At 36.2% G+C, this 24,658-nt stretch overlaps 1 protein-coding gene across 3 annotated transcripts; it reads left to right on the top strand.

The window, feature by feature from the left end:
* Positions 1-3,957: 3,957 nt before the first annotated feature.
* On the top strand, positions 3,958-24,064 carry CD274 (CD274 molecule). 3 transcript variants are annotated; one of them, XM_023521269.1, is made up of 8 exons: positions 4,006-4,086; positions 8,244-8,369; positions 9,033-9,098; positions 10,595-10,936; positions 16,749-17,033; positions 18,659-18,766; positions 20,230-20,289; positions 21,373-24,064. In XM_023521269.1, exons 3-8 carry the CDS (start codon positions 9,047-9,049, stop codon positions 21,393-21,395), a joined length of 870 nt encoding a protein of 289 aa, XP_023377037.1. In that variant the 5' UTR covers positions 4,006-4,086; positions 8,244-8,369; positions 9,033-9,046; the 3' UTR covers positions 21,396-24,064. The 3 variants fall into 3 exon arrangements, with proteins under 3 accessions (XP_011374947.1, XP_023377038.1, XP_023377037.1); XM_011376645.2 differs by lacking the exon at positions 8,244-8,369 and having other exon boundaries at positions 3,958-4,086; XM_023521270.1 differs by lacking the exons at positions 8,244-8,369; positions 10,595-10,936 and having other exon boundaries at positions 3,958-4,086.
* Positions 24,065-24,658: the final 594 nt, after the last annotated feature.

The following is a 24,658-nucleotide window of genomic DNA, read 5'->3' as shown; positions in this document are numbered from 1 at the left end:
AATTTTAGAATTTATTCTACCCCATGTCAACTCCCCACCTTCCTCTTGCCCTCCAAGAACACAGGAAAAAGGATGCATTAATTAGGTTAAATTTTTTTGTGGTTACAGCAGGCATTAACTATCTCCTTTACCAAAATGAAGCAAATGAGGATTATATGTGAAATACAGTGATGAATAACCAATGATTTTGTTTGAGAGGAAGCTAACTACACTAGATATTCTACCATATTGTCCCACCTTTCTTTTCTTCTTTTAAGTAGGACTTTTCAGTAACTGAAATTTCCGTTTACTAATTTATGCTTGGAATCTCTCAGAACGGAAAGGCTTTGATATCCTTTCAGGAAAAGGTGGAGAAAAGAAAAAAACTACTCATTCTTTTATGATGAGTCTATTATCAAGAATGGCAGATTAATTAGGTTCTCGAGCCAGTTAACCTGGATGTGATTATAATCAGTCTTTGAATAACCACTTATTCATACCAGGAAACAAAAATCAGTTGTTCCCTTACAAGTAGGGATTTCGAAGAGTTTTAGAACTCATATTGTTCTTAGTTTAAAACCACATGTGGGTAAAAAATAATTCTCCTGGAGGCAATTCCACAAGAGACATTTGAACTAAATCATGTCCTTAAACCAAGTAAAATGACTCACAGGAGGACTGTTTCATTTCTACACCATCCACTTAGGTTATTTAGTTCTAGGATATTTATTAAATCAAAAAAATATTTTCCAGTATCCTCTGAAAGGGGATCTCCCAGCTGCAAACTCTAGTTTTAGTGGCCTTCAGTTTATTTATTGAGATTCTTTGAAATTAAATTATTTATCATAGAGTGTTCCCAAGTTCCCACATTGTTTATCTGAGTCATAATTATTTATGTCTGGATTCATGAATTCCTTGAGGTCAGGGGACATTGTTGAGGCTTCATCTTTGTTTTAAAGTACCCACAGCATGAAAGCTGCCCTTCGAAGGCAAGAACTTGTCACTTGGCCAGCTCTTCTCCAGCTCAGGATAGGAAGGAAGGAGACAAATACGGTCTAAGTGAGAGAAGCATCTGAGCATGGGCATCAAATGATGACAGCTGCTACCCTCTGGCCATCCACAAATTTAATTTCCCCTGTATTTTAAAGAGTCGTATTACCAGGGCAAATTGTTCTGCTCCATGAAGTCTGTTTAGCACCAGTCTATGGGAATATGAATAGATGGCAAAAGTAGAGGCAACAGAAAGTAGGAGCTGGTGATTGGAGAGAGATAGAGAGAGAAATGGGCATAACATGCGGCGGTGGTTCACAACCCTATTCAATCAAAAATAGAACATGGGGACAAATTGTTTGTATATATAATTTGAGAGCAGTAGCTTTTAATTTGCAAGGATTTTAATTAAAAAGTATACATATATTATTAAAAATGACAAGAAAAACATACAGGCTTTACTGATGCCCTCAAAGCTAAATTGAATTCTTTACCATGAAAAAATTGTGTTAGAAATGGTTGTGAGCATGACTTTAAGATATGTTAATGTCCTTATTGTTTGTAGAGGCTCACCACAGATATTTGGCTTCTGTTGACTGTGGATATTGTCCTTATATATTAATACAATGCATTTTAAAATATTAAACGCAAATAAAGCAGTTTGTCAATATTTTTTGTTTTGAGTATCTTTATTTCCTGTTTCTGATGATCAAAACAGCTTACTGGAAATTGCTTCTTCACCAGGAAATTGCTAGCATCACTTTATGCACAGTTGTAGGACCCTAGAATCTATCCTTTTAAGATCAGGACAAATGAGAATCACCTCTCTTGTTTTAGGGCAAAAGAAGAAGTGGAATGAGCAGAGGTAGAGTGAAGGGTGGTATTGATACCAATTAACCAAATTAGATGGAGGAAGGGGAGTTATAACTTCTTGGTTCATTTTTTTTTTTCTGTAAACATTATACAATCAGATTTTAAAACTTCAGCGTGTACATGAATCACCTTAGGTTGGTGTTGAAATGTAGACTCCCAGGACCACGCTCCAGAAAACGATTCAGCAGGTCTGTGTTAGAGCCCTAAAATCTGTATTTAAACACCCAGCACAAGTCAACTGTGATGCAAGTGATACTCAGAAACACTCAGAAACAGCACACAGGCAGTGATGAGTTTTTACTCCTAAAAATGAACAAAGAGGGGCATGAATGGGAAATGGCAATCCTGGAGATGATCGGAGTGTCCAGTTCTTCGGCTCTGGCTTCCACTGCTCTTCTCCTATCTCAGCACTTCTCCATCTACTTCACTCAAATCTCAAAACTCACATGTGGTTTTGGTACTAATGACCCTGACTGTTTTGATTTTCATATATTTTTTAAGTGATAAAACCTCTTTTTTTTTCTTTCTAAACACATCCAGTGTTTCTCTTTTTAGAGTACATGAAAAACTTCATTGAGAAGCTTGATAAACTGTGTGGAGAAAATGAATGGCTGAAGGCTGGAAACAGGTGGGTGAGATGAACAATATCGCAAATCCTCAGATTACTAACATGTAAATCACTGAGCCCCAAGATGAACAAAAACCTTCCATTCTCATCAACAACTTCAGGGGAAGGCAAATTCCATTTGCCTCCTGCTTTTTCTATTGATCATTATACAGGCCCTGAACATTACTTTGGTAAAACAAACAAACAATAAAACTAAACATTTCCTCCCAGTTTAGAAAAATCATTCATAGATCGTCAAGGCCATCTAATCCTGACTACTCAGTAAATTATTTTTCCCAAATTACTCAACTAGTTAGTGGTAGGTAGCTCTAGAGTTCAATTTTTCTGACTTGACAGTTATACGACCACACTAGCAGGTCATTAGCTATATGTCCTGGGTCTTGACTGTCATTTTTAGGGAAAGTAAAACAGATTAAATAGAAAATATTAGAGGAACTAAATTTGAGAAAACACTGCTCTATTCCACTATGTGGCCTCAAGAGAGATTTGCAATAGGGAGCTCCTGAGCTAAATCTTCTAGCCTATTACAATTTATTGAGGCTAAAGAGAATTTCACATTCCCCACCAGATTTTCAAGGCAATCTCATCTTCAGTATTTTTCCAAGTTAAAATATAAAAATAAGTGCTATTCTGAGAATGTGAAAATACTTACTTGAATGCCATAACCAAGCCAATGGACATCTCAGTATTCATTCATTATGCAGTATTTTGAATTGACAACGAAGTATTCAATATATAAATTTAAAATTACAAAGAAAGAACGATGAAGGAAGTAGGGAAGGAGAAAAAGAGGCACCTAGAAGTACAATAGTGAGGAATGCTCAAGTAAATTATGCCACTACTGTTTGTGTAAGTCACATGGTTTCAGCTTGGGCTCATCTGTTGATTAGAGTTACCAGAAGGGTTTTCTTAACCCTCATCTAGAATGTACTACCCCACTCTCTACATACCAAGGATGGCAAGATAGCAGGGAGCCAGAGCATTCTTACCAGGTGTAACTCATGATGGGAAGTTCTTTTAATGACAAGGCAATTGAAGTTTCATTATGTCGAGGAACTTCGAGAAAGTCTCACAATACACCGTTTAAAAATACATTTCCTAATATACACACACACCTACTTTCTAGAATAAAAACCAAAGCCATATTGGCATATCATTTTACTTTCTATATGTTGCAGAATTATATCAAGTTATGCCAAGATGTTCTGTCTTCTTGCAAAAGCTTTTATCAAAAAGTAAGGAAACCTGATGGCAGAATTTAAGGTGTCTGGATTCTGAAGGTAAAACCAACATCTGAAAACTTTGCGATGATTTCGGAAGCTGCTTTGTTTAAACTTTTGTTTAAAACAAAGATGTTTTGCTTCTTGAAGATTCCCTTTTGAAAAGTCTTATTTACGAGAAACCTCAGTAGTTAGGTTTCAGTTTTGGTTTCTGGACGTATATATTTTTTTCATTCCAAGTCAGCCAGTAGCAAGACTGTCCGTCAGGGATGGGCGGGACCTCATCCCCTGGGCGGAGCGAGCTCGTAGTTCGCGGAGCTTTCTAAGTCCAGGGCTTCGCTGCTCATCTGGGTTCCGCTACTCATCTCCGCTCCAGGCGAGTCTACCCGCTCTCAGGTAGGGAGCGTTCTTCCCCCGTGATTCGCCCGCTGGCCGGAATCTCTGGCCATCTCACTCGGTATTTGAAAAATATATGGTCTATAGACCCATCCACTTCTTTGAGATGGAGAAAGGAGAAAGGAAAAGGGAATCTGTGGTTTGGGGGGCAATAGAGCCAATTACTGATCGAGGTTAATAAGAGCAGGTAACCCGTTGTGCTTTCTCCAGGCGGGATTCAGTTTTGCTTAATGTCAGTCTTGTAATTATATGTTTCTGCGCGTTCATTAATATGGTCCTGAGGTAGGTAGCAGGTCTAGAGGGAAATTTCTAGGCTGGAGATTGGGACACCTCGGTCCAAGTCCATCTTCAGTCACTCACTAGCAGTATGCTCTGGGTAAGTCAGCGTGCCTGCAGCATCTCCTAAGGTCCTTTCGTGCTGTAAGATCCAGGATCCTGGAACGTGATCTCTTTGCTCTGTCTGCTTTTGGGACCTAAAGGAGTCCTAAAGGAGGAAGAGAGGAGCCTAAGGGGGAAAAAATGTTAAAATATTTCTTAGACACATTGGCCTTGGCTCATGTCAAAGCACAGTTTGGGTTTCTCATATAACACAAGGAATACTTCAAGTACCATTGTTCCACTTTGTTTTTCGCACCTAAAATAAATGTATATACATATGGTGGATGATTTTCTATGGATTAAATGGCTTCTAAAATGTGATTTCTAAAAGAATGACTATTCCATGGTGCTAGATAACTAAACAAAATTAATTTCCTCTGCTGGGCATAAAGGTTATTTACAGTGGGTCACTACCTTAGCCATTCACTGAACATTATTCATATAACTCTCTGGGACACTGCTGATTATTTCCTTCAGGTAACCTCTTAGAAGCATAACTACTTAGGCAAAGAGTCTGAATATTTTAAAGGCCTTTTGATGCAAATTGAGAATTGCCTTCCAGAAAGATTGTGCCAGTTTACATTGACAGTTGCCAGAAGATTTTAAGGACTATGATACTCTGAAGAAAAAAATTAACCTGTTTTCATTGGAAGAGGGTTATAAGCGGAGGTTAAAGGACAGCAATTTGAGTGTTGTTTTAAAGGAAGCCAAAGAAGTAGTGTAGGGAATCAAAGTCACACCTGGGAAATGTACACGTGTTTCTCAGGGTCACTGAGTGGAAGGAGTTTGGGCACAGGATTTAGTTGAGTTTAATATAGTTTGATAGTTTAGTAGCTATTTAACAGATCAACTCTCTTGATCTATTAATGGAATGAGTTTTCAGCTCACTTGGAGACACATTATTGAACTCTAAGAATTTTTTTTTTGAAATCAAATTATAATTGATAGACAACAGGTAAAAATAAAAGGAAACCCTAAACCAGCAGATATCAAGACACTCCTTGCTCCTACTTTTAAGAAACAAAACTTAAATTATTTTCCTGTCTCTTCTTCCTATCTATTCTACGCTTAGGAAATAGAAAAGTAGTATCAGTCCCATAGTTATATACTGGGTTCCCCCAGGGACAAACCTGCTTCTCTATCCTGAATGAACTGTGATTTCTTCCCTTGTTCACATTTCCTTGCTCTTTGTCTCAGTTCTTGTCTGGGAATTCAGATATACATTGCCCAAATTAGTTGTAATCCATTAGTGGATTTAATGTCCCTCTGATTCATTCAACAGTTCTTTGCTTTAAATTTTCTTCTGCTTAAGTTTTCTTCTGCCCAATAAGTGTATTTGTGTTTATAACGTTGCATTCGTATTTTATAATTGTGGTATATTAATTCTAGCCCAAGGAAAGAACAGCCAGATAGCTGCTGCAGTAGCCTCATTTCAATAACCTTTGTGTTCTCACAGGTCTGAATGCCATCATTATCCGCATCTACAGAGCAGATAAGGAGAGTAATAAGAATAATGCACCTCACACTAGCAAGAAGATGATAACTCTTTTTATTTACCCTTTTTGTATATGCATATGCATGTGAACATGAAGGATTCATGCAGGTTGATAAGAAACCAATAATATAAATAGGCCAAAAACTAATCAGAAAATTCACAAAAGAACTAAAACAATCAACAAACACGTGAAAAATTCAAGTTTTATTTCTTTTTTTAGGTAATTTCTGCCTTCGCTGATTACTTCTTGTGCTAATAATGGACAACTATTTTTTTCAAGTTTTACTCTTTAAATAATCAACTTAGAAGACATATTTTAAAAACAATACCTAGTGCTGGATGAAGGTACAATGTAACTGGTACTAATTATCCGCATGCATCAAGAACCAGGAAAATGTTCTTTCTCCTTGATCAATATTTAGGGAAATCTATACTGAGGGCCTAGTCTGGTGCCTGACACAAAGTGGCACCTAACAAATATTTGCTGAATACACATATACTTTTGACATTTTTAAAGTTGGAAACAATCTTATACCTCCCAATAAAGGAACTAAACATTGTGGGACTACTAAATAAGATAATTATGAATATCACACACTAAAATGGAAAATATTTGTCCTAATATTAAATTAAAAAATGGGTATTAAATATATAAGGTTGTAATTACTGTTTTAAAGATTCTTAGGGGGAAAAGACTAGAGAAAAACATATGCTAAAATAATCACTGTGGTTGCAAGTTTTCTCAGCATTGACACTATTGACATTTGGGGCCAGAATATGTCTTTGCTATGGGGGCTGTTCTGTGCATTTTAAGATGTTTAGCAGCATCTCTGGCTTCTACCCACTAGATAATAGCAACCTACCTCCTCACCCCATTTTGATAACCAAAAATGTTTTCAGACATTACCTTGGTTAAAGTGATAAACTAGTAGGTAGTTTTCCCCTTCTTTTCTCATTTTCTGTAATGTGTTTAAGTTATTTTAATAATGAAGATAATGAAGAAAAATGTAAACAAATGTCATTATTCTACCTCAGTTCAGATGTTTTAGGTTCTACTCTGCTACTCTGTCTGCCAGATATTCTGCAGCTTGGCAAGGTGAAATGGTTCGTGAAATTTTGTTTTTGCTTTTTCTGATAATAAAAGTAAAACATATATGTTCATTTGAAAATTTGGACACAGAAAAACTCCAAAGGAATCGTTTACAATCTCATCTCCCCTTTTTTTCTTTTTCTTTCTTTTGTCCTTTCTTCATTAAAACAAAAAACAAAAAACAAACAAACAAAAAAACTGTAGTGAGGTGAAAACCTACCTATCCTCTCTCTAATTCACTCCTAGAGATAATCACTGTCAGTATCTTGGTATGGATTTTTCTTGACATCTATTTTTATATACACACACATTTTTCTTTTTCTTTTTTAACTAAAGTAGATTTCTGTTCTGCAACTTACTTTCTACACCTCTGCAAAATCAATACATATACATGTACTTTATTCTGTCCTTAATGATATTACATTGTATGAATATACCAAAATTTACTTAACCACTTAGGTTATCTAGGGTAGTCCCAATTTTCGGTTAATATTAGAAGTTCCATCTCTTTATTGTTATAAGTACATGTTTTAGTTTTTGTAGGATGTATTTCCAGGAGAGGAAGTGAAAGCTCAAATGACATATGCATTTACATTTTTAATAGAGATTACCAAATTGCTCTCCAAAAAAGGTTATACAACTTTATATTCCGATTATTAGTGGATGAGAAAACTCATTTGTTATTATCCTCTAAAACTATATATTAGGGATCTTTGTAATTTTGGTCACTCTAATAAGTGAAAAATGGTATCCCCTGTCTTAAATTTATACTTTTTTTATTGGTTAGATTGAGCATTCTTTCCTGTTTGGACATCATTTGTATTTCTTATTCTCTGAACTGTATATTAGAATCTTTTGCTCATTTTCATTTTGGGTTGTGTGTAGTTCTCTTATTGATTTTTAGGAACTATGTATATATTAGGAGCATTAATTTTCTGCCTTATATATGTGTAACATTGATTAGTTGATCATTTGTGAGTTTTTGTGTATATACTGAGGTCGAAGAGACCTTAGAGGAAAAGCTAATTTTCTTCTCAAAGTGTATAAATGTATGTGTAATCAGAGGGAAAATGTCTTATTAAATAAATGTATTGGCTGAAATATAGTACAAATCTTCTTTATTTACTTTCCTACTTGAATATAAGCTCCAAGAGAAAAGTGAGTTTTCTTTCCTGTTCACTGCTGTATCCCCAGTGCCTAAAGTAGTGCCTGGCACAGAAAATATGCTCAATTGATGTTTGCTGAGAAAGAATTGGGAGAATTTCAACAGGATGACAAAATGAAGAAGAGAATGTAGGCAGATACTCCTGAAGAGTGGCTGTGAGTCATTCACATCTTAGTATGAATTAGTCAAATCCAGCTGTTTCTTCTCACTCCCCCTGCTACTAATGGAATCAGTTTATTGCAGAAATAGGATTTATTATCTGTAATAATAAATTTATTATCTGGACAGAAGAGGAGATTTTTGAAGGATAGCACCTGAGGGAGAGCTGGCATGGATGGAATAGTGAAGTGGAAGGCTTGACTAGTTAAAGGGTACAATGAAAGTATTCAGCTGCTAGGGTGGGAGAGCATTGAGAGGTGGAAGATGTGGAAGTCAGATTCTCCTTGCTTTGAAATTTTGCATAGGCAGGTTTAGATTTCTAGATATGTTATACTGCAGAAAAAAAAAACATGAAATAGTTGAGAAGATTTTGCTGTAATATTTTCTTCTTTTTTTGAATGTACAAGTTTTTTTTCGGGTCTTGTAATTAAATTTTAAAATTCTCATCATAGTAGCTTTTTAAAGTTTGGCTTTATATGGCTCTGGGATATTAAGTAATGGTATTGAACTTCTGAATCCTCTACTGCATTTCCATACTTAGAAGTCAGTCATTATCTGGTTATCAGAAGACTATTTCAATTAGAACTGCTAAGTTCCATAATGTCTGGGTATTCAATTATTGAGTAAAGCAGTTTTCTTTTTGTACTTCCCATAATTAGGTCATTTCAGAAAAATGAGGACATTTAGTGGTTTTACATTCATGGCCTACTGTCATCTGCTGAAAGGTAAGACACCAATCTTTTTATTAGTTTCTATATTTTAAATATTTTAACCAGAAGTTAAAAATTAAAATAATTTAAAATGGATGTATTTTTTAATAGATAGGATGTTCTATTTTCCCTTCTTTATTTCAAAAACATTTTATAAACTCATATCATTGGACAAAGATACAGGCAATATGGATGAATTGAAAGAAACAAAATTAACTCGCTATCCATTTCCTAGATATAAATATTGAAAATATCTTGAAAAATGGCCTATGTGTATACTTTCATTTGTTTGTTTTAAACAAGGGCAGGATCATTTTACTCATCTTGCTCTGTGACCTGCTTTTTCCCAAAGAGCACGTTCTAAGGAAGAATTATAGTGCCATGGAACATGCCAGGGTAATACAGTACTGGCATCATCCTGAGACTCTCCTTAAATCTTTAGACCCATATACCTCTGACGAGACAACTGATCAGGAGTTTAGGGCAGCAAAAAGAGCGGACTACAGTCAAGTGCTGCGTAAAAATATTTTGGTCAACGATGACCTCATATATCATGATGGTCCCATAAGATTATAATGAAGCTGAAAATTTTTTCTCTTGGTGATGTTGCAGTCATGGTAAAATTATAGTGCAACACATTACTCACCTGTTTGTGGTGAGGCTAGTATAAACAAACCCACTGTGCTGCCAGTCGTGTAAAAACATGGCACAGACAATTATTGTACAGTACATAATGCTTGATACTGATAACAAATGAATGTGTTACTGGTTTATGTGTTTGCTAAGCTATACTTTTTATCATCATTTTAGAGTGTACTCTTCCTACTTATAAAAAAAGTTTACTATTAAACATTATGCCATGTTATGCTGATTGTAGCCTTAGGTCTTGTGTTTACCATGTCTCTTGACTGCATCATTTTCTCTTATGCTTGATTCAAACTCATGTTGTTTTGTACAGTAATATGTTGTACAGATTTGTAGTGTGGGAGCAATAGCCTACAACATATAGCCTAGGTGTGTAGTAGTCTGTACTATCCAGGTTTGCGTAAGTATACTCTATGATGTTTGCACAACAAAATCACCTAACAACACATTTCTCAGAACATGTCCTCATTGTTAAGCAGCATATGACTATCTTGGAGTCTGTCGTTCAGACTATGCAGAAGGCAAATAGGTGTCCAGTCAAAGGACATTCTGGGGATGTCCACATGAAACAAAGTCTTCTGGTTATAAGTACCCCATCACCATATAGTATTTCTACAGCAATGTATGTTTATGAATTTTGGGACAACAACTTGTTTAGCCAATTTTACTAGCTAACTTAGGGATGAGATATAGTACCCCAAAACATGTTGCAAGCCCACTGGATAAAATATGTTTTTTAGGAAAGTAAGTCCTTACATGTAGTTATCACATAGTGACCGGATAAAGTGTTTATAAACAGTGTACTCATTCTATCATCTTTTTGAGGAATTTTCCACTTTCTGAAGACTGGTCATCTTTCTTTTCAGCATTTATTATCACAGTTACCAAGGATCTGTACGTGGTAGAGTATGGCAGCAATGTGACAATGGAATGCAAATTCCCAGTAGAAGAGCAATTAAACCTGTTTGCATTAATTGTCTACTGGGAAATGGAGGATAAGAAAATTATTCAGTTTATAAACGGGAAGGAGGACCTAAAGGTTCAGCACAGTAGCTACAGCCAGAGGGCCCAGCTGTTGAAAGACCAGCTCTTCTTGGGAAAGGCTGCACTTCAGATCACAGATGTGAAATTGCAGGATGCAGGGGTTTACTTCTGCTTGATCGGCTATGGCGGCGCTGACTACAAGCGGATTACTTTGAAAGTCCATGGTAAGAATTATTATAGCTAAAGAGGCCCAACCTTCATTAAAATCATATCCTGTGTTGTGAACTTTTCATTCTTGAAAGTCCAGCCTTCCTCTCCATAGCAGCAGTCTGTTCATTTACACACTTACTCACTTGAGCACCTCCTATTTGAGAATCCCTAGTGATCCAGGGCCAAACATGATAGGACCGTATTCTATAGTATGTTCAGTTTTCCTAAAACTAAATTCCTAGTCTTTACTTTTTATTATTATTATAAAAGTAATACATATACTTGCAAATAAATCATATGCTATGGAAAGGAATAAAATGAATTACAAAAGTGTCCCTCCTCCCTACACCAGGAATCTTCCATGGCATGCAAAGATAACTAGGTAGCTGCTATTTGTGTGTCCCTCCAGGATTTTTTTTTTTTTTTATCCAACTGCTATTTTTTTAATTTTATTAGGTCTGCCAGCATTTCCTTCATTAGAACCTCTCTATGTCAAACCCTAATAAATATATTAAAAACAAACCTACTGTAAGGTTCACATTCAAAGAGACTTGAAGTTAATCTATGAAGGCAAAAAATAATTATATCAAATATAGAGGAAACTATTCTTCCTTAGAGATGATATAAACTATGCTCAGTGGTCATACATTCATCTTGAAAATCTATACCAATGTTGTCATAGAGTGTTAAAAAGGAACTGTGAGTGTCAGATTCCTGGATACTAACCTATAAATATGTCATCAAGTCATCTGGATTCAAAGTTTTGGGTGCTCACTAGCTAAGTGAAGGAAAACACCTTAGCTGACCATCTCCACTTTCACTGTTAAGATTCCTAGAATTGAGAGCTGAAAGGATCCCAGGCAAGAGAAGCTAATCCAAACTCCCAAAGAACAGAAATCCCCCGAAGAATCTTCTGCTTATATACTTCCCATAATGACACCCCTGTCATTTGGATCTCCCTTCCATAGCCTATTGAAATTACTTACTGATATTGAGCTGAAATCTGCCCTCTCTACTTTTAGTTTTGAAATTATCTGCCTGCTCCTTTTTTTCACATGATGACCTTTTAATATGTAACTAGAATTAAATCATCATCCCTTGGCCTTTCCATTCCTAGACTAACTACTATCAGTCTGAAAGTCAATCATATAAGTAGAAAAAGTTTACATTTATTCTAAAGGGATAACTGATCATTATAAACTCAAAATCAAAATTATATAGAAGTTAGGAGAAATGCATTTATTTTGTATTTCATTACTGGGTCTCTGATTCTGGCTCAATTGATGCTACTGTCGTCAAGAAAAAGTTACTTGTGCCGTGAAATAGATTTAATTTTAATTATATTTTATCATATGCTTCTCCAGAGCAGTGATAGTCATCAAAGCAAAATAGTGAGATCCCATGTTAAGATTTTCAACTTTTCTTCAGTCCATCAGCAAATATCAAGCACCTACTTTGTTTCAAGGCATGAAAGAAATTACCAAGACTTAACTCTATAAACAGCCAAAATTGCTGGATCTTGGGGGGAGAGGAAGAGCATTAAGCTTGGCAGTCAGGTAGAAAGAAGTATATAGAGTAAGTTTCTGTTTCCAGAAAAGGTCTCTCATTGACCTGTAGGGAGTAGCAGAGTGGGACAGCTGTCCATGTAGTGAGAAAAGATATTCTTTCAGGCCACCTGGGCTCTGTAATGTCCCTTTTGGAAACATTAAGAAGTCTCTGGCTCTGATGGTTATTCCAAGGAGGGATCCCTGATAAAGCAAAACAGATGACCAACATTTGATTTGTTTGACTATTGCATTTTGTGTAGTAAAGTACTAACTTGGCATTATGTTCCCAATCCAGCTTGTTGTCATTTACCTACAATGATCTTAGGCATTGAATTGCACTGCACTGAAAGTAAGTCAGGCACCAGGTTTCAATTGCACTGAGGCTGTGTCTCCAGTAGAAGTTTGGTGTCCACCTCCTGTGAGCTAACTACACGTCTCAAAGACATAGAACTCCCAAGTTCCCTTAGTATGCAAATGATTTCACAGTAACACATAGGCTTCTCTTCCCATCACTGCTAACATGTGGTAACACAGCTTCCCCACAGGGAGTTTACTCACCATGGAAATTTAAAGATGAAGCATTTTGAAACTGAAATTTGAAAGAGTTTGGTTTTGGATTAACTCAATTGTTATTAACACTTTGAGTATTATTCCACATTTCCTGTTTTTTAGTTTAAATACCAGATTCTCCGGCATCTGACTTTAAACTGAAATACTGTTTTTCCTTAATCATTGGACCTAATAGCAGGGAAGATGAAGTGCCCTTTATACTTTCAAGATCTTAAATGAGATTAGGCAACTGAAAGAACAAATATTGCATAGTTAACCCAATAAAGCTAATTTATTCATGCGGATCAAAGATTATCTGCTATCATTTCCCACCAAACCCATCGCTCCCCCAAATTTACCAGTCAGGGCTGTTTAAGTTTTCTCTGTAGCATTTATACCCATCTAACACATGCAACGTATCATATAAATGTACTGATCTATTTTGTTTATTGTTTCCCTCCTCCTTCTAAAATACATACTCCACAAAGGCAGGGATTTGGGTCTGTTTTATTCATTGCTGTGTCCCTCGGACTTGGCACGTGAAAGTAGTAGTGCAACAAGCGCACACACAAAGTATTTGTTGAATGAATGAATGTAATATTTCCTCAAATAGAATAAGCCTAAACATTTTGAAACATGAACAGGCTTGAAGATGTGAAAATTTACAGGAACTATCAGTTCTGTCTAATGAGTATGCATTTCAGCGGTAGTAGTAGAGGAGTAGCAGCTCTCGTAGTAATAGTAGAAATGAACACTTACGTAGTACTAATGTGCCGGGCCCTGTCTTAAGCACTTTACCTATATTAACCCACTTAATCCTCAAATGACTCTATGGAGTAGGAGCTTCATCATGTCTAAGAGGCATGTTTTTCACATTTTATGTCTCTGAAATCTGAGGTTGTCTGTCAATAGATGGCATCTTAGTTGCAATGATATGCGGTGTTATTATTTTATGGGTGAGGAAACTGAATTCCAAAGAAATTCAGTACTTTGACCAAGTTCACTCAGCTATTAAGTGGCAAAGCCAACTTCTAAACGTAAGCAATCTGGCTTTGAAGTCTGTACCTGTAACAAGCAGGTTTTGCTGCCTGTATCTGTACTCTCAGAGTGTGTATCAAGTTGTACATTGACTTCAAAACTGCCATGAGCTCTTCTCAGTCTTGATGTGACAGTTGCATCAACCCATGTGTGCTCTAGATGAAGTTCACCAGGAGTCTGCAAGTGCTTTTGATTACCTACTCCATCAATAAAGCATGTTAAACTAACATGTATGTATATCTGTGTGTGTGTGATGTAGTTATAAAGAATATACTTGTGCTAATATATAGGTTATAGCATAAGAAATTGACATTTTTAAAAGGCAAAAAAAATTGAACATCACCAATTTCTTATGGTTCAATATATTATACACTCCATAAATGTACAAAAATAGAAATCTAAAAGGATGAAATAAAATCTAATAAATATTTTTAATTTCTTGCTAATTATGATGCTTCACTATCATAACTAATATTTAAGGTATAATGAAACTTAGGTGAAACTGATCATTAACAAAGGGAGATAGTCTTGACATCTTGAGGTTTTTTTAACCAATGCCTTGAGGTTCAATTAGTTACTTACTGTTTTAATGTCATAAAGTAGTGGTAAAATGACATTTGTTTTGGTTTATGCTTGAATTATTAGTATTATCTTCAATCCTCAGTTTCTTTGTGGGAAACTTTTTGATTAGCTGTTTATTTTTAAAGCAAGTTTAGTTAAAATTAGGTAAGAGAATCTGAAAATGTATAATAAGCCCAAACGAGTCACTGTCCTCCCTTTGGTGTTATAAAACTCACTGCTTCCCACAAGACCCTCGAGTGGCACAGAGTGAGGCCCAGTGTCAATCAGTAAAGTATATTAAGCTTAGACTATTTCTTAATCATTATGATAAAAATACATATAAGTGGAAGTTCTAATATTTTCTTCCTATACCCTAATACATGTTTCCCACTTTAGAGACTAATATAGTGGATATTTAATCAACAAGCAGAATGAATCCACTCATTGGGCCCTTACAGGTATACCACATTTATATATATATACCTAGGCATGAAATAACCTTTATTATTAGACCATTAAAAATGGTAATGCCTAGGCATGAAATAACCTTTATTCTTAGACCATTAAAAATGATAATGGAAGGGTAAACAAGCCAACATTTTATCTTTAACAATTTACCATTAATTGTGATTTTAGGCTTGAAATTTTAATTGCCTGAAAATCAAGCAATGTACTATATGAATGAGACCCTGTTGTGGTAATATTATTTCATGAAGTATAATCAGTGTATTCATGTTTTTAATGATTCTTAAACATAACAGAGGCAAGGTTGAGGACTCATGTGGTGATAAGAACCATTATTTATGTGTTTTCAAATTGTGATTATGTTGATTCCCAGTGTTTTTATTGGTTTTATTGATATAAGAGCACGCACAAAAAAAATCACATCATTATTTAAGTTTTGTTTGTTCCTGGCTGTTTTGTGTTAAATCTCTGTGAATATATCATAAAGCCATGTTATGATTTCAGTGAGCAAATGCAGAGTTAAGGTTCTAGGTGGACCACTAATGTTTACACCAAAGTATTAGGAGTAAAATAAAGATAATGCTAACAGAATAATAACATGCTAACATACTTATAATGAATAAGCATGAGTAAAGATCTTAGGTGATGTGACTGCACTAAATAATAGTCGATACACCGGGTATCTTAATCCTAAAAGGTTCTCAAACCAACAATCTGTAATTGAATCAAACGTTCTTCCTTGCATATAATAATTATTTAAGTGATTTATTAAAATAGCCAGCATAAAAATGTTTTAAAAATAAGTGTTATAACATGGTGTTCTGGATGAGATCCTAGAACAAAAAAAGGACATTAGGGAAAAACTAATGAAAAGGAACAAAGTGTGAAGTTTAATGTTGGTTCCTTAGTTATAACCAATGTACCATGGTAGTATAAGATGCTAACAATGGGGGAAGCTGGGTGAGAGGTATGCAGGAACTCTGTACTATCTTTGCAACTTTTCTGTAAATATAAAACTATTTTAAAATAAAATATATTTATATTTAAACTTTAAAAAGTTTCATCCAGAAACATATATCAGTTTTTATAATGACATTATACTATTTTCATACCTAATTTATGATCATTGACATAAAGTTGAAAAAGTGAATGGCACATCAAAATTGGATTTTCCGTTTATTAAATAGTCTAAGGAAACAGTGCTGGCCAGCTGGAGAGATTCATGTTTATGAAGACAGCATTATAACAACAACAACAAAATATTCAAGAATAAATGTAAGAAGAAATGTGCCCTATATAAAAACTATAAAACTTCACTGGGAAACAAACAAATACTTGAGTAAATGAACAGACATGTTTTATATTTGGATAGAATGAGTACTGGTTTAAAGACGACAATTTAAAAAAAAAAGTTTACCTACTTACTTCGAACCCAATAAAAATAGCAATATTATACATATAGCTAGATAGCTGTTCCTGGAAGCCCAAACTCAGCCTAAGTATGAAGAGTTGGGGCAGAACTAACTGGGGTTCCCCACTGCTGAGACAGCTGAACATTATGCTTATTTCTATGAAAACTAGCTTGGATTGATAATCTTTCTAATGTAGACACACATCTAGTTCTGTGCTAAGCAAAAGCCCTGACTTCTTTTTGCTCATGACCTAGCCCCATACCACAAAATCAACCAAATAATTTCTGTGGATCCAGTCACCTCTGAACATGAACTAACATGTCAGGCTGAGGGTTACCCCGAGGCTGAAGTCATCTGGACAAGCAGTGACCAACGAGTCCTGAGTGGCAAAACCACCATTGCCAATTCCGAGAGGGAGGAGAAACTTTTCAATGTGACCAGCACGCTTAGAATCAACACAACAGCTAACGAGATTTTCTACTGCACTTTTCGAAGATCAGATTTTGAGGAAAACAGTACAGCTGAGTTGGTCATCCCAGGTAATATTCTGAATGTCTCAATTAAAATATGCTTAGTGCTGTCCCCTGGCACCTAGCATGATGCCTGCTCATTGTAGGCATTCATTGTTGAATAAACAAATGAATGAACAGCACTATATTTGCAAAATGCATCCTCTTCCTCACTTGCATTCATCCAAGTCATATTGCTATTTAATAAACATTCAGCAAATATTTATTGACTATGGCCTATGTGCCAGGCATTGGGGGCTCATAGAAGAATAAGATAGTTCACACTCTCCAGGAAACAGACAAGAAAACAGTCAATCTCATCCATGCTGGAAATGCTCCTGTGGCTGGGGTATCTGGGGAGTACCTGAGAGGAATACTCAACTCAGGCCATGTTTCAGGAATCCAAATCTGAGCACATAGAGCTGCCCCTTTCCCTCCAGTGTTTCTATGGCAAGAAGCAAATAGAATGTACTTTTCTATCTTATTCCAAATGGGAGAGATCCTTTCTCCCCATCTGCCTCCCCCAAGGTAGTCTATGACATTCCAATTCAAGGCAGTCTGCTTAGTGCATAAGACATAAGGCTGTGTGTGTCCATGGGCAAGTTATTCAACTTCTGCCTGCTTCAATTCCCTATATGGTTATAACCAACTGAGCAAGGTTATCATATGTATAAATGAGCTACAGTGTATGATAATGATTTGAGACTCTTGCCTACACAGATTTAACTACTTTTTGTCTCCCCGTCCTACAGGAGTGGGTAAAGTGGGTGAGGTAGGATACAGTCTGACGAAAGGCTCAGACCTTTAGAGAAAGTGAGGTGGGCGAGCATGATGTTAATGTAAAGCCGGAGGTGCTCTGAGAAGCGCTTCTTCCTACCCCTCCCCCAACAGATGTTGACAGTAAAGCTTTGGGTACTTCAGAGAAAACAACTAAAACATTGGGTAGACAAGTCAAGCAATAGTAAAATATTTTCCAGGATGGTCCTGTGAAGAAAAAGAACAAAAGAAGTTTAGATAATTAAAGATGCTCTGACTGAGGTATGAGTCACTTTGGTAGGAACTGCATTAATGGGTTCCTGCCATTTAAAAGCTGTTTTATGACAACCTGTTGGTGGGAAACCTCGGATAACTCACCTAACTGCTTGGAGTCTGTTTCTTCATCTGTAACCTGGGAATTTTTTTTTAAAAAAACACCTATTGAGTTAGGCACACCTAAGTCATAAAGTTATTTTGAGACTCAAATAAAATAGATATGAACAGGCTTTATAAACCATACAAAGGTTGACTGCTATTGTGTCTTTAAAGCTTGAACTACGTAGTCAGGGATTATGACAAACATTAGCTTCGCAAAAGTTATCGTTTTCATTTTGCAGCCTGGTTAAAAGACTTGTCAGAGATGTCAAAGCTAGTGTGAGGCAGCAGAATTTAACCCCAGGTTCATCTGTCCAAAGCCTGAGCTTCTTCCACTTTTCCATGCTGCTCCTATTTTCATATCAGAGGCATTTCACTATTCCAGCCACTCAACTGGCCAGAAACTTTTGATATTTAAGGACATTAACCTAAAGCTAACCTAAATTAAACTTCAAGGATGATTATTCTCCTTACCCCTTCCCATCAAAAATTTGTCTTTTGTTTTGTCCTGTTTTGTTTTTCAGAACCGTCATTTAAGTTTCCAGAAAACAAGAGGACTCATTTGGCAATTCTGGGAATCATCCCATTGTTATTTGTAGCCCTGACAGTCATCTTCTGTCTGAAAAGAGATGGTATTTCCTTTATTGCAATGGTCTCTACGGTGGATGTGGGGGAATGTATGGGGGTGCTGTTGTCACAATGGCACTTAGTAGGCAGGGCCAAGGATACTAAATCTGCAGGGCAGTGTCACAGAGAACCATCCTACCCTAAATGCTAGTGGTGCCCCCACTAGGAAACACTGATTTATAAAATGCTGCCTTCCTATTAGCCTTCATTTTTAGGGCCAATTTTCAATTGTGCAAAGTAGATTTTAGCTATGCCATTTTAGCTATGTAAACCTGTGCATCACCTCTTCCTCCAGTCCCGCTCATTTTGCTGTTCAGTGGCATCACCTACATTGGAGGGCAGCAGTGAATACTGTAGTAGCATTTCTGAGGGGGTGAGAGTTGGATCATGGCTGCAGGAGAACATGACTTGCCTTTGCAAGGTGACATGAAGACAGTCCACTGTTTAATAGCAATTACAGTGAAGCTGAGCAAGGTCGCTGGGTACAAGATGGGGTGAGAGAATAGGTATGTCCAGAGGTTGAAGAAGACCAGGTATAAGTTTCTTTTCATTATGCAAAAAACCGCAGACTTACAGGAAAGAGAAAGCTAAAATACCTGTTGGTTTTGATTTAATTTGAGTTTTCCATCAGATGCATTGTTATATTGAACTGGTTCTGGGCACCCTAAGTTATAAAAATAGTTCCTCATGTTGAGCTGTAACACTTTTACCATAGAGTATTTTGTCAGATTTCTGACTGTTATATAATTTGCATGTGCTTATCTCTCTATTTACTTATGACAACTTATTAAAATCCAGGAAAATAAGCCTATTCAAATAACTTCCTCCCATTTTAAGATGATTCAGAGTAATCATTTCTCCAGAACTTTGAGAAGTATACCAAGGGACCCAACGCTGATGTGCCTAGAGTTATCTGATGTCAACAGGGAAGTGGAAGGGAGTTCCACTGGTTGAGAAATTCCCCACAACCTCTTAAGGGGGTGGGTGAATCTAGGGCCATGGTGTAACTGAGGGAGTGAAGGCTGCTATTGCTAATGACTAGATACTCAGCAGAACAAAGACAGCCAGAATACAAATACCAAGTTTCAGTGATAGGAAGATTCTGAAATGGAGTTGATTTGTCCAAGGAAGTGACTGTTGCATTTTGAATATTCCCTTGTAATATATAATTAGCATTAGAAATGCCTAGAAAAGCAATGCAAAATAAAGTATCTCAAAATACAGTCCATCTCAGAGGGAAGGATGAAAAATAAAAGTATATATCCCTAAAGAAAATCTAGGAGTAAAAGTATGTGCCCTAACCTGTTGAATCAACCTCAGGGCTTGGGACCTGTGGAATAAGGAAGTCTACCAGATTTCCTAGGGGGTTAAACATGTTTTGTAGGAACCTGGAATTTAAACTTGAGTCACTGTATGGGATGTAGAATTGTGTTTTGTGGAAATAAAAATGATTTTTTTCTTTTTCAAGTGAGAATGATGGATGTGGAAAAATGTGGCACTCAAGACATGAACTCGAAGAAACAAAATGGTAAGAATATTAGCAGGGATCGGGAAGTTGAAGGAAAAGGAAACAAAAAGTTAAAGCGATAACAGGGAGAAATCTATCAGCCATAATCCCTTTGCTTTTTAGAGAATGCTAGCTGTTGGAACTGCTGACTTCTTTTTGCCTCACAATTCTAACATAAGAACCCCTCCCACCAGATTTAGGGATGGCCCTGGAGAGTAAGGAATGATGAGCAGCTTTGCGTGTGTATTGGGGGAGGAGTACTGCAGGTGGGGAGGAGACAGGTTCTCTTCTAGGTTTCTATTGCTCTGTCTCCTAACTCCTCCCTGCTATAGCGGACCAAGCTGATTTATATGGATGGGAAAGACATAGAGAGGGAGAGGGAGAGAAAGAAAGAATGAAAGAAAGAAGTTATGTGTCAGGTACTATGTTAACTGCTTCTTGTGCAGTACCTCATTTAATTCCCCCCACCCTTCAAATCAAAGAGAGAAATATTAAGATCATCCCCCACTTTATAGTAGATAAAACAGGGCCAAGAAGATAATGTCAGTTGCCCCAAACACACAGCTGGTAGGTGACAAAATTCAGGCTTTGAGGCCCACTAGCTTGACCGTAGAAATTTACCCTTAGCTTGTCTGCTTAATTCCATTTTGCCACCAATGTCTACATTTATAAAAGCTCAGAAAGACCTCACCCAGCTGATTGAACTAAGAAGAAATTTATATTAAGGTTTTTAATTCTTTTTAATGTGATTAGAAATCAAACTTCATAAGAAGCCCATGTTTACAGTAGTCTAATTAGCATGGACAAGCTCAGGCAGATTTCATTATGTGGTCTGCAGTAGTCCTTTGTGTTGTAAAATAAATTAATGAATGTCATTTGGATCATCCTAAGTGACCAACCATTCCAATTTGCCCTGGACTAAGGGGTTTCTCAGGACATGGGACTCTTAGTTTTAAGACCAGGACAGTCCCAGGGAAAACCAGGATGGTTGGTCACCCTTTATCATGTAAAGGTAATTGGGCAAAGATATAATCTGCCTCTTTATCTTCTTGCAAATTTATATTATTTAGCACATATAATATGTTTCTCATTATTATTCTTCAGATATACAATTTGAAGAGACGTAATCCAGCACTGAAACCTCTGATCTTAAAGCAGGGAATCTCAGCCTGTGTTTGAGTTTGTCAGGGCTAAGCATGACCAGAGGTACACAACGGGCCAGTGGACTGTAGATGATGCAGGACTTAAAAAGCTCAAGCACTGAAAATGGAAGCTGGGAAAGAAGAAGGGAACGAAGAACGGTGGAGTTACAAAGGGTTAGCCTGGAAGGAAATCTTGGTACTTCAGAATGACTGGGAGACTCACCGGTGTTTACAGAAGAGAGAAAGGACACTTGTGAATAATGAGCCTCCATGCAAATTGTCCATCACTCATCCTGGGAAAACAAGTGAAGATTCTCTGATTTAATGGTCAGTTCCTACAGAAGTGCCTGTTACGTTCTCTCAGTGTCTCCATCTGTCTTCTGTGTGATTGAGAGTCCCAAGGTAGCAACAGTATTTAAATATGAGTTATTTCTATTTATTTTGAGTCTGTGAGGGTCTTGTCAACATGAATGTGGTTATAAATGATTTCTTTTGAAGATATATTGTAGCAGAAGTTAAAATTTTGTCACCAAACTAAACTTATTGCTTAATGACTTGTGTGTATCCAGTAAAATGTATAGTATTTGTAAGGTGCATTGTATCCTCTATAACTATTGGTACATAGGAAGCATACAGAACAAACCATTAGCTTGTATCTGATATTACCTTATTAAATAATCTTATTTTTCAGACCTCAAGGTAAGACACTTTACCGTAGTATCTGTTACATTTAAATATCAGCTTTACAACTATGTGGTATCCTATGTACATAATCTCATTTAATCCCTGTAACAACTGTGTTGTGGTACACTTTATTATTATATTCATTCCAGAGCAAAGGGAATGGAGAGATAAAGCAACTTGCCCAACCTAGTAAATAGCAGACCTCAGATTTCCAAGGCTGTCACCTACTGTCCTTTTAGAATACAATTTATAGCTTTGTTTTACTTTAAGAAATTTACTCATTCAACAAACACTTAAGAAATGCCCTTGCATGTCAATATCTGTTCCAGGCAGTGAATCTATAAGATGTAAGATAAAGTACCTTCCCTAAAGGAGCTCATATCATGATGGGGTGACTGATGAGAAAATGTATTATTACAATTTAGTGCAATGTCATAGCATAGACATTAGAGACATTAGGTATTAGAGAAGAACGATAGTGTGAGGAAGAAAGTATAGAAATATTGCCAAAAGGAGGGGACACTCTGAGTGGCCAGTCAGTGTGTTCTTAGACAGTTGAAAATACTTAAATATTTTAATAAAGCAATTTTAATTTATGAGAAGTCAATATTTTAAAAAACTGTGGAAAATAACTCTTGCATTCCTTTTTTATCATTATCTTTATCCCTGATTTGTTTGTCTTTGCCATACAATCTGATGCTTATTTATATACCGTCTAGTATTGTTTAGCAGTTCATTTTATTTAAATGCAATTGAATTTTGAAAGACCTTTCCACGATTTAAAATACATCCTCCTAATCATCTAATTTTCCTTTCTAGAAGCAACCATTTTGCTTTTTATTATTTTTCTGAAGATATTCTATGAAAAGATGTGAAAATATATGAAAAAATATATTTTTTTAATTTCTTCTTCTTTTCCACATAAATGGTAACAAATTATGTGCTTGCTGTGCACTTTGCTATTTTTTATTTAATATATTTTTTTTTATGTAGAAGCTTAAACAAATTTGAAGTTCCCAAAGGTCAGCACTATGTCTTGTTTGTTTCTGGGTCACCTTTTCTATAAATATTAGTACCTTCATAAGACTTAGTACATGTTAAATATGTGCTACACCTAGACAACCAGCATTCATTGAATACTTGCTTTATGACAGAGTTTGGATTTGGTTTATTTTGTGTTTCTTGGAGTGGGACCCATGAATTCTCTATGGTACACTGAGTCAACTTAGTCCTAAAGGGTGACTTTATTACTAATTCTATATGACAGAATCATGTCTGGAACTGTTTTTTTTTTTTCTTTCTTACTTGAGTATAAACTTGACTTTGATGTTGCACTTGCAAAATTACATGCTCTTTTTGGAAATTCCAGTAGAGTGTCTTGACCCTAGACCCTCAACTTGCCAGTAAAGGTACATGAGCTGTGCTTAAACTCTTGGTCCTGCCAGTTTTCATCACTACACAGGCCTCTTAAGATGCTGCTTTCCAAAGGCGTTGAGATTCAAACGGCCTTTCAAGAGCTCCCAGAGTATTCCTTCCCTCTTAGCCAGTTACCTTGATTGATGACAAGGAAAACCTTCTCTGCTTTGTCACATGTCAAGGCTGAAGAAACAGAATCTCCAACAGAATGTCTTCTGTTATCTTTTTGCACATGTTCATCTGTACAATATTCCTTGTTTGTATGAGGCACAAGCGAGGATTCTGGTTGAGCAAGAGATACAGTCTATTCACTCCATTCCTAAGTCTTAATGCCTTTTCATGGCATTGGATTTGTAAGGCACTTTATCCCTTTGTCTTGTGTTTTATTGTAAATGACAGAGGCAGAGATGATATCTAATTCTGTATTTGATTGTCATTGTTAACACCTGCATTAATTAAAGAAAATATTCTTATTTATTTTGTTTCCAGCACACCAGCATGTCCATTTTCTTGTTTTCTACATGTTTAATAAAACCACTCCAAGTTTAACATCCCAGTGGAGACAGTTACTTGAAATATCTTCAGCCACCTTTCTAGTTCTTTTCTTTTCATAGCTTCTATGTTTACACAGCGTACTCTTGAATCCTGTATGATGAAAAATAGCAAAAGAATTATTTTTTAAAAGAAGGTATTGAAAAATTCTATTCTCTCCTCTTTTAGGACAATATTAAAAAAGTCAAAACTGTATCATCTAAATTGAAGATCTGAGGGAGGAAGGGTGGAAGAAGAGTGATTGAGGGAAGTATAGGGAAGTGAAGGGGCTTTCCTTTATGAGAGTACTCTTCTCAGATCAGTAAACATGGATATGTAAGCCAATGCATATGAGGCTAGATGTATTTCAATCTTCAGGTTCTGGAAAGGAAGTGAGAAACCTAGAAGAAGCCAAGTTGAGGACTGAGGCCTGGTAGAGGGTGGGACTGGAAGAAGATTTATAGTTTCAAAACAAAATGACAACACTTGCCACTTAAGGAAGTGTAGAACTTTTAATGTGTCATCTAGCTTAAATATTTAGTCATCAAGGTCACTTTGAAGAGACTTTTGATCATTTTTCTGAATCAGACATTCTCAAAAGGTGATGGTAATTTCTA

The sequence above is a fragment of the Pteropus vampyrus genome, unplaced genomic scaffold, assembly GCF_000151845.1.
Source record: "Pteropus vampyrus isolate Shadow unplaced genomic scaffold, Pvam_2.0 Scaffold301, whole genome shotgun sequence".
In the NCBI taxonomy this organism is placed as follows: domain Eukaryota; kingdom Metazoa; phylum Chordata; class Mammalia; order Chiroptera; family Pteropodidae; genus Pteropus; species Pteropus vampyrus.
Note: the sequence above shows the minus strand (reverse complement) of the source record. Positions and strands in the feature narration are given on the sequence as shown.

What these genes read in the sequence shown, in the direction of transcription:
- CD274 (XM_011376645.2), top strand. Translation starts at nt 9,047, where the DNA reads ATGAGGACATTTAGTGGTTTTACATTCATGGCCTACTGTCATCTGCTG. An exon ending in CTACTGTCATCTGCTGAAAG is followed by an intron (nt 9,099 to 10,594) that starts GTAAGACACCAA and finishes CTTTCTTTTCAG; the next exon opens with CATTTATTATCACAGTTACC. An exon ending in GATTACTTTGAAAGTCCATG is followed by an intron (nt 10,937 to 16,748) that starts GTAAGAATTATT and finishes CTCATGACCTAG; the next exon opens with CCCCATACCACAAAATCAAC.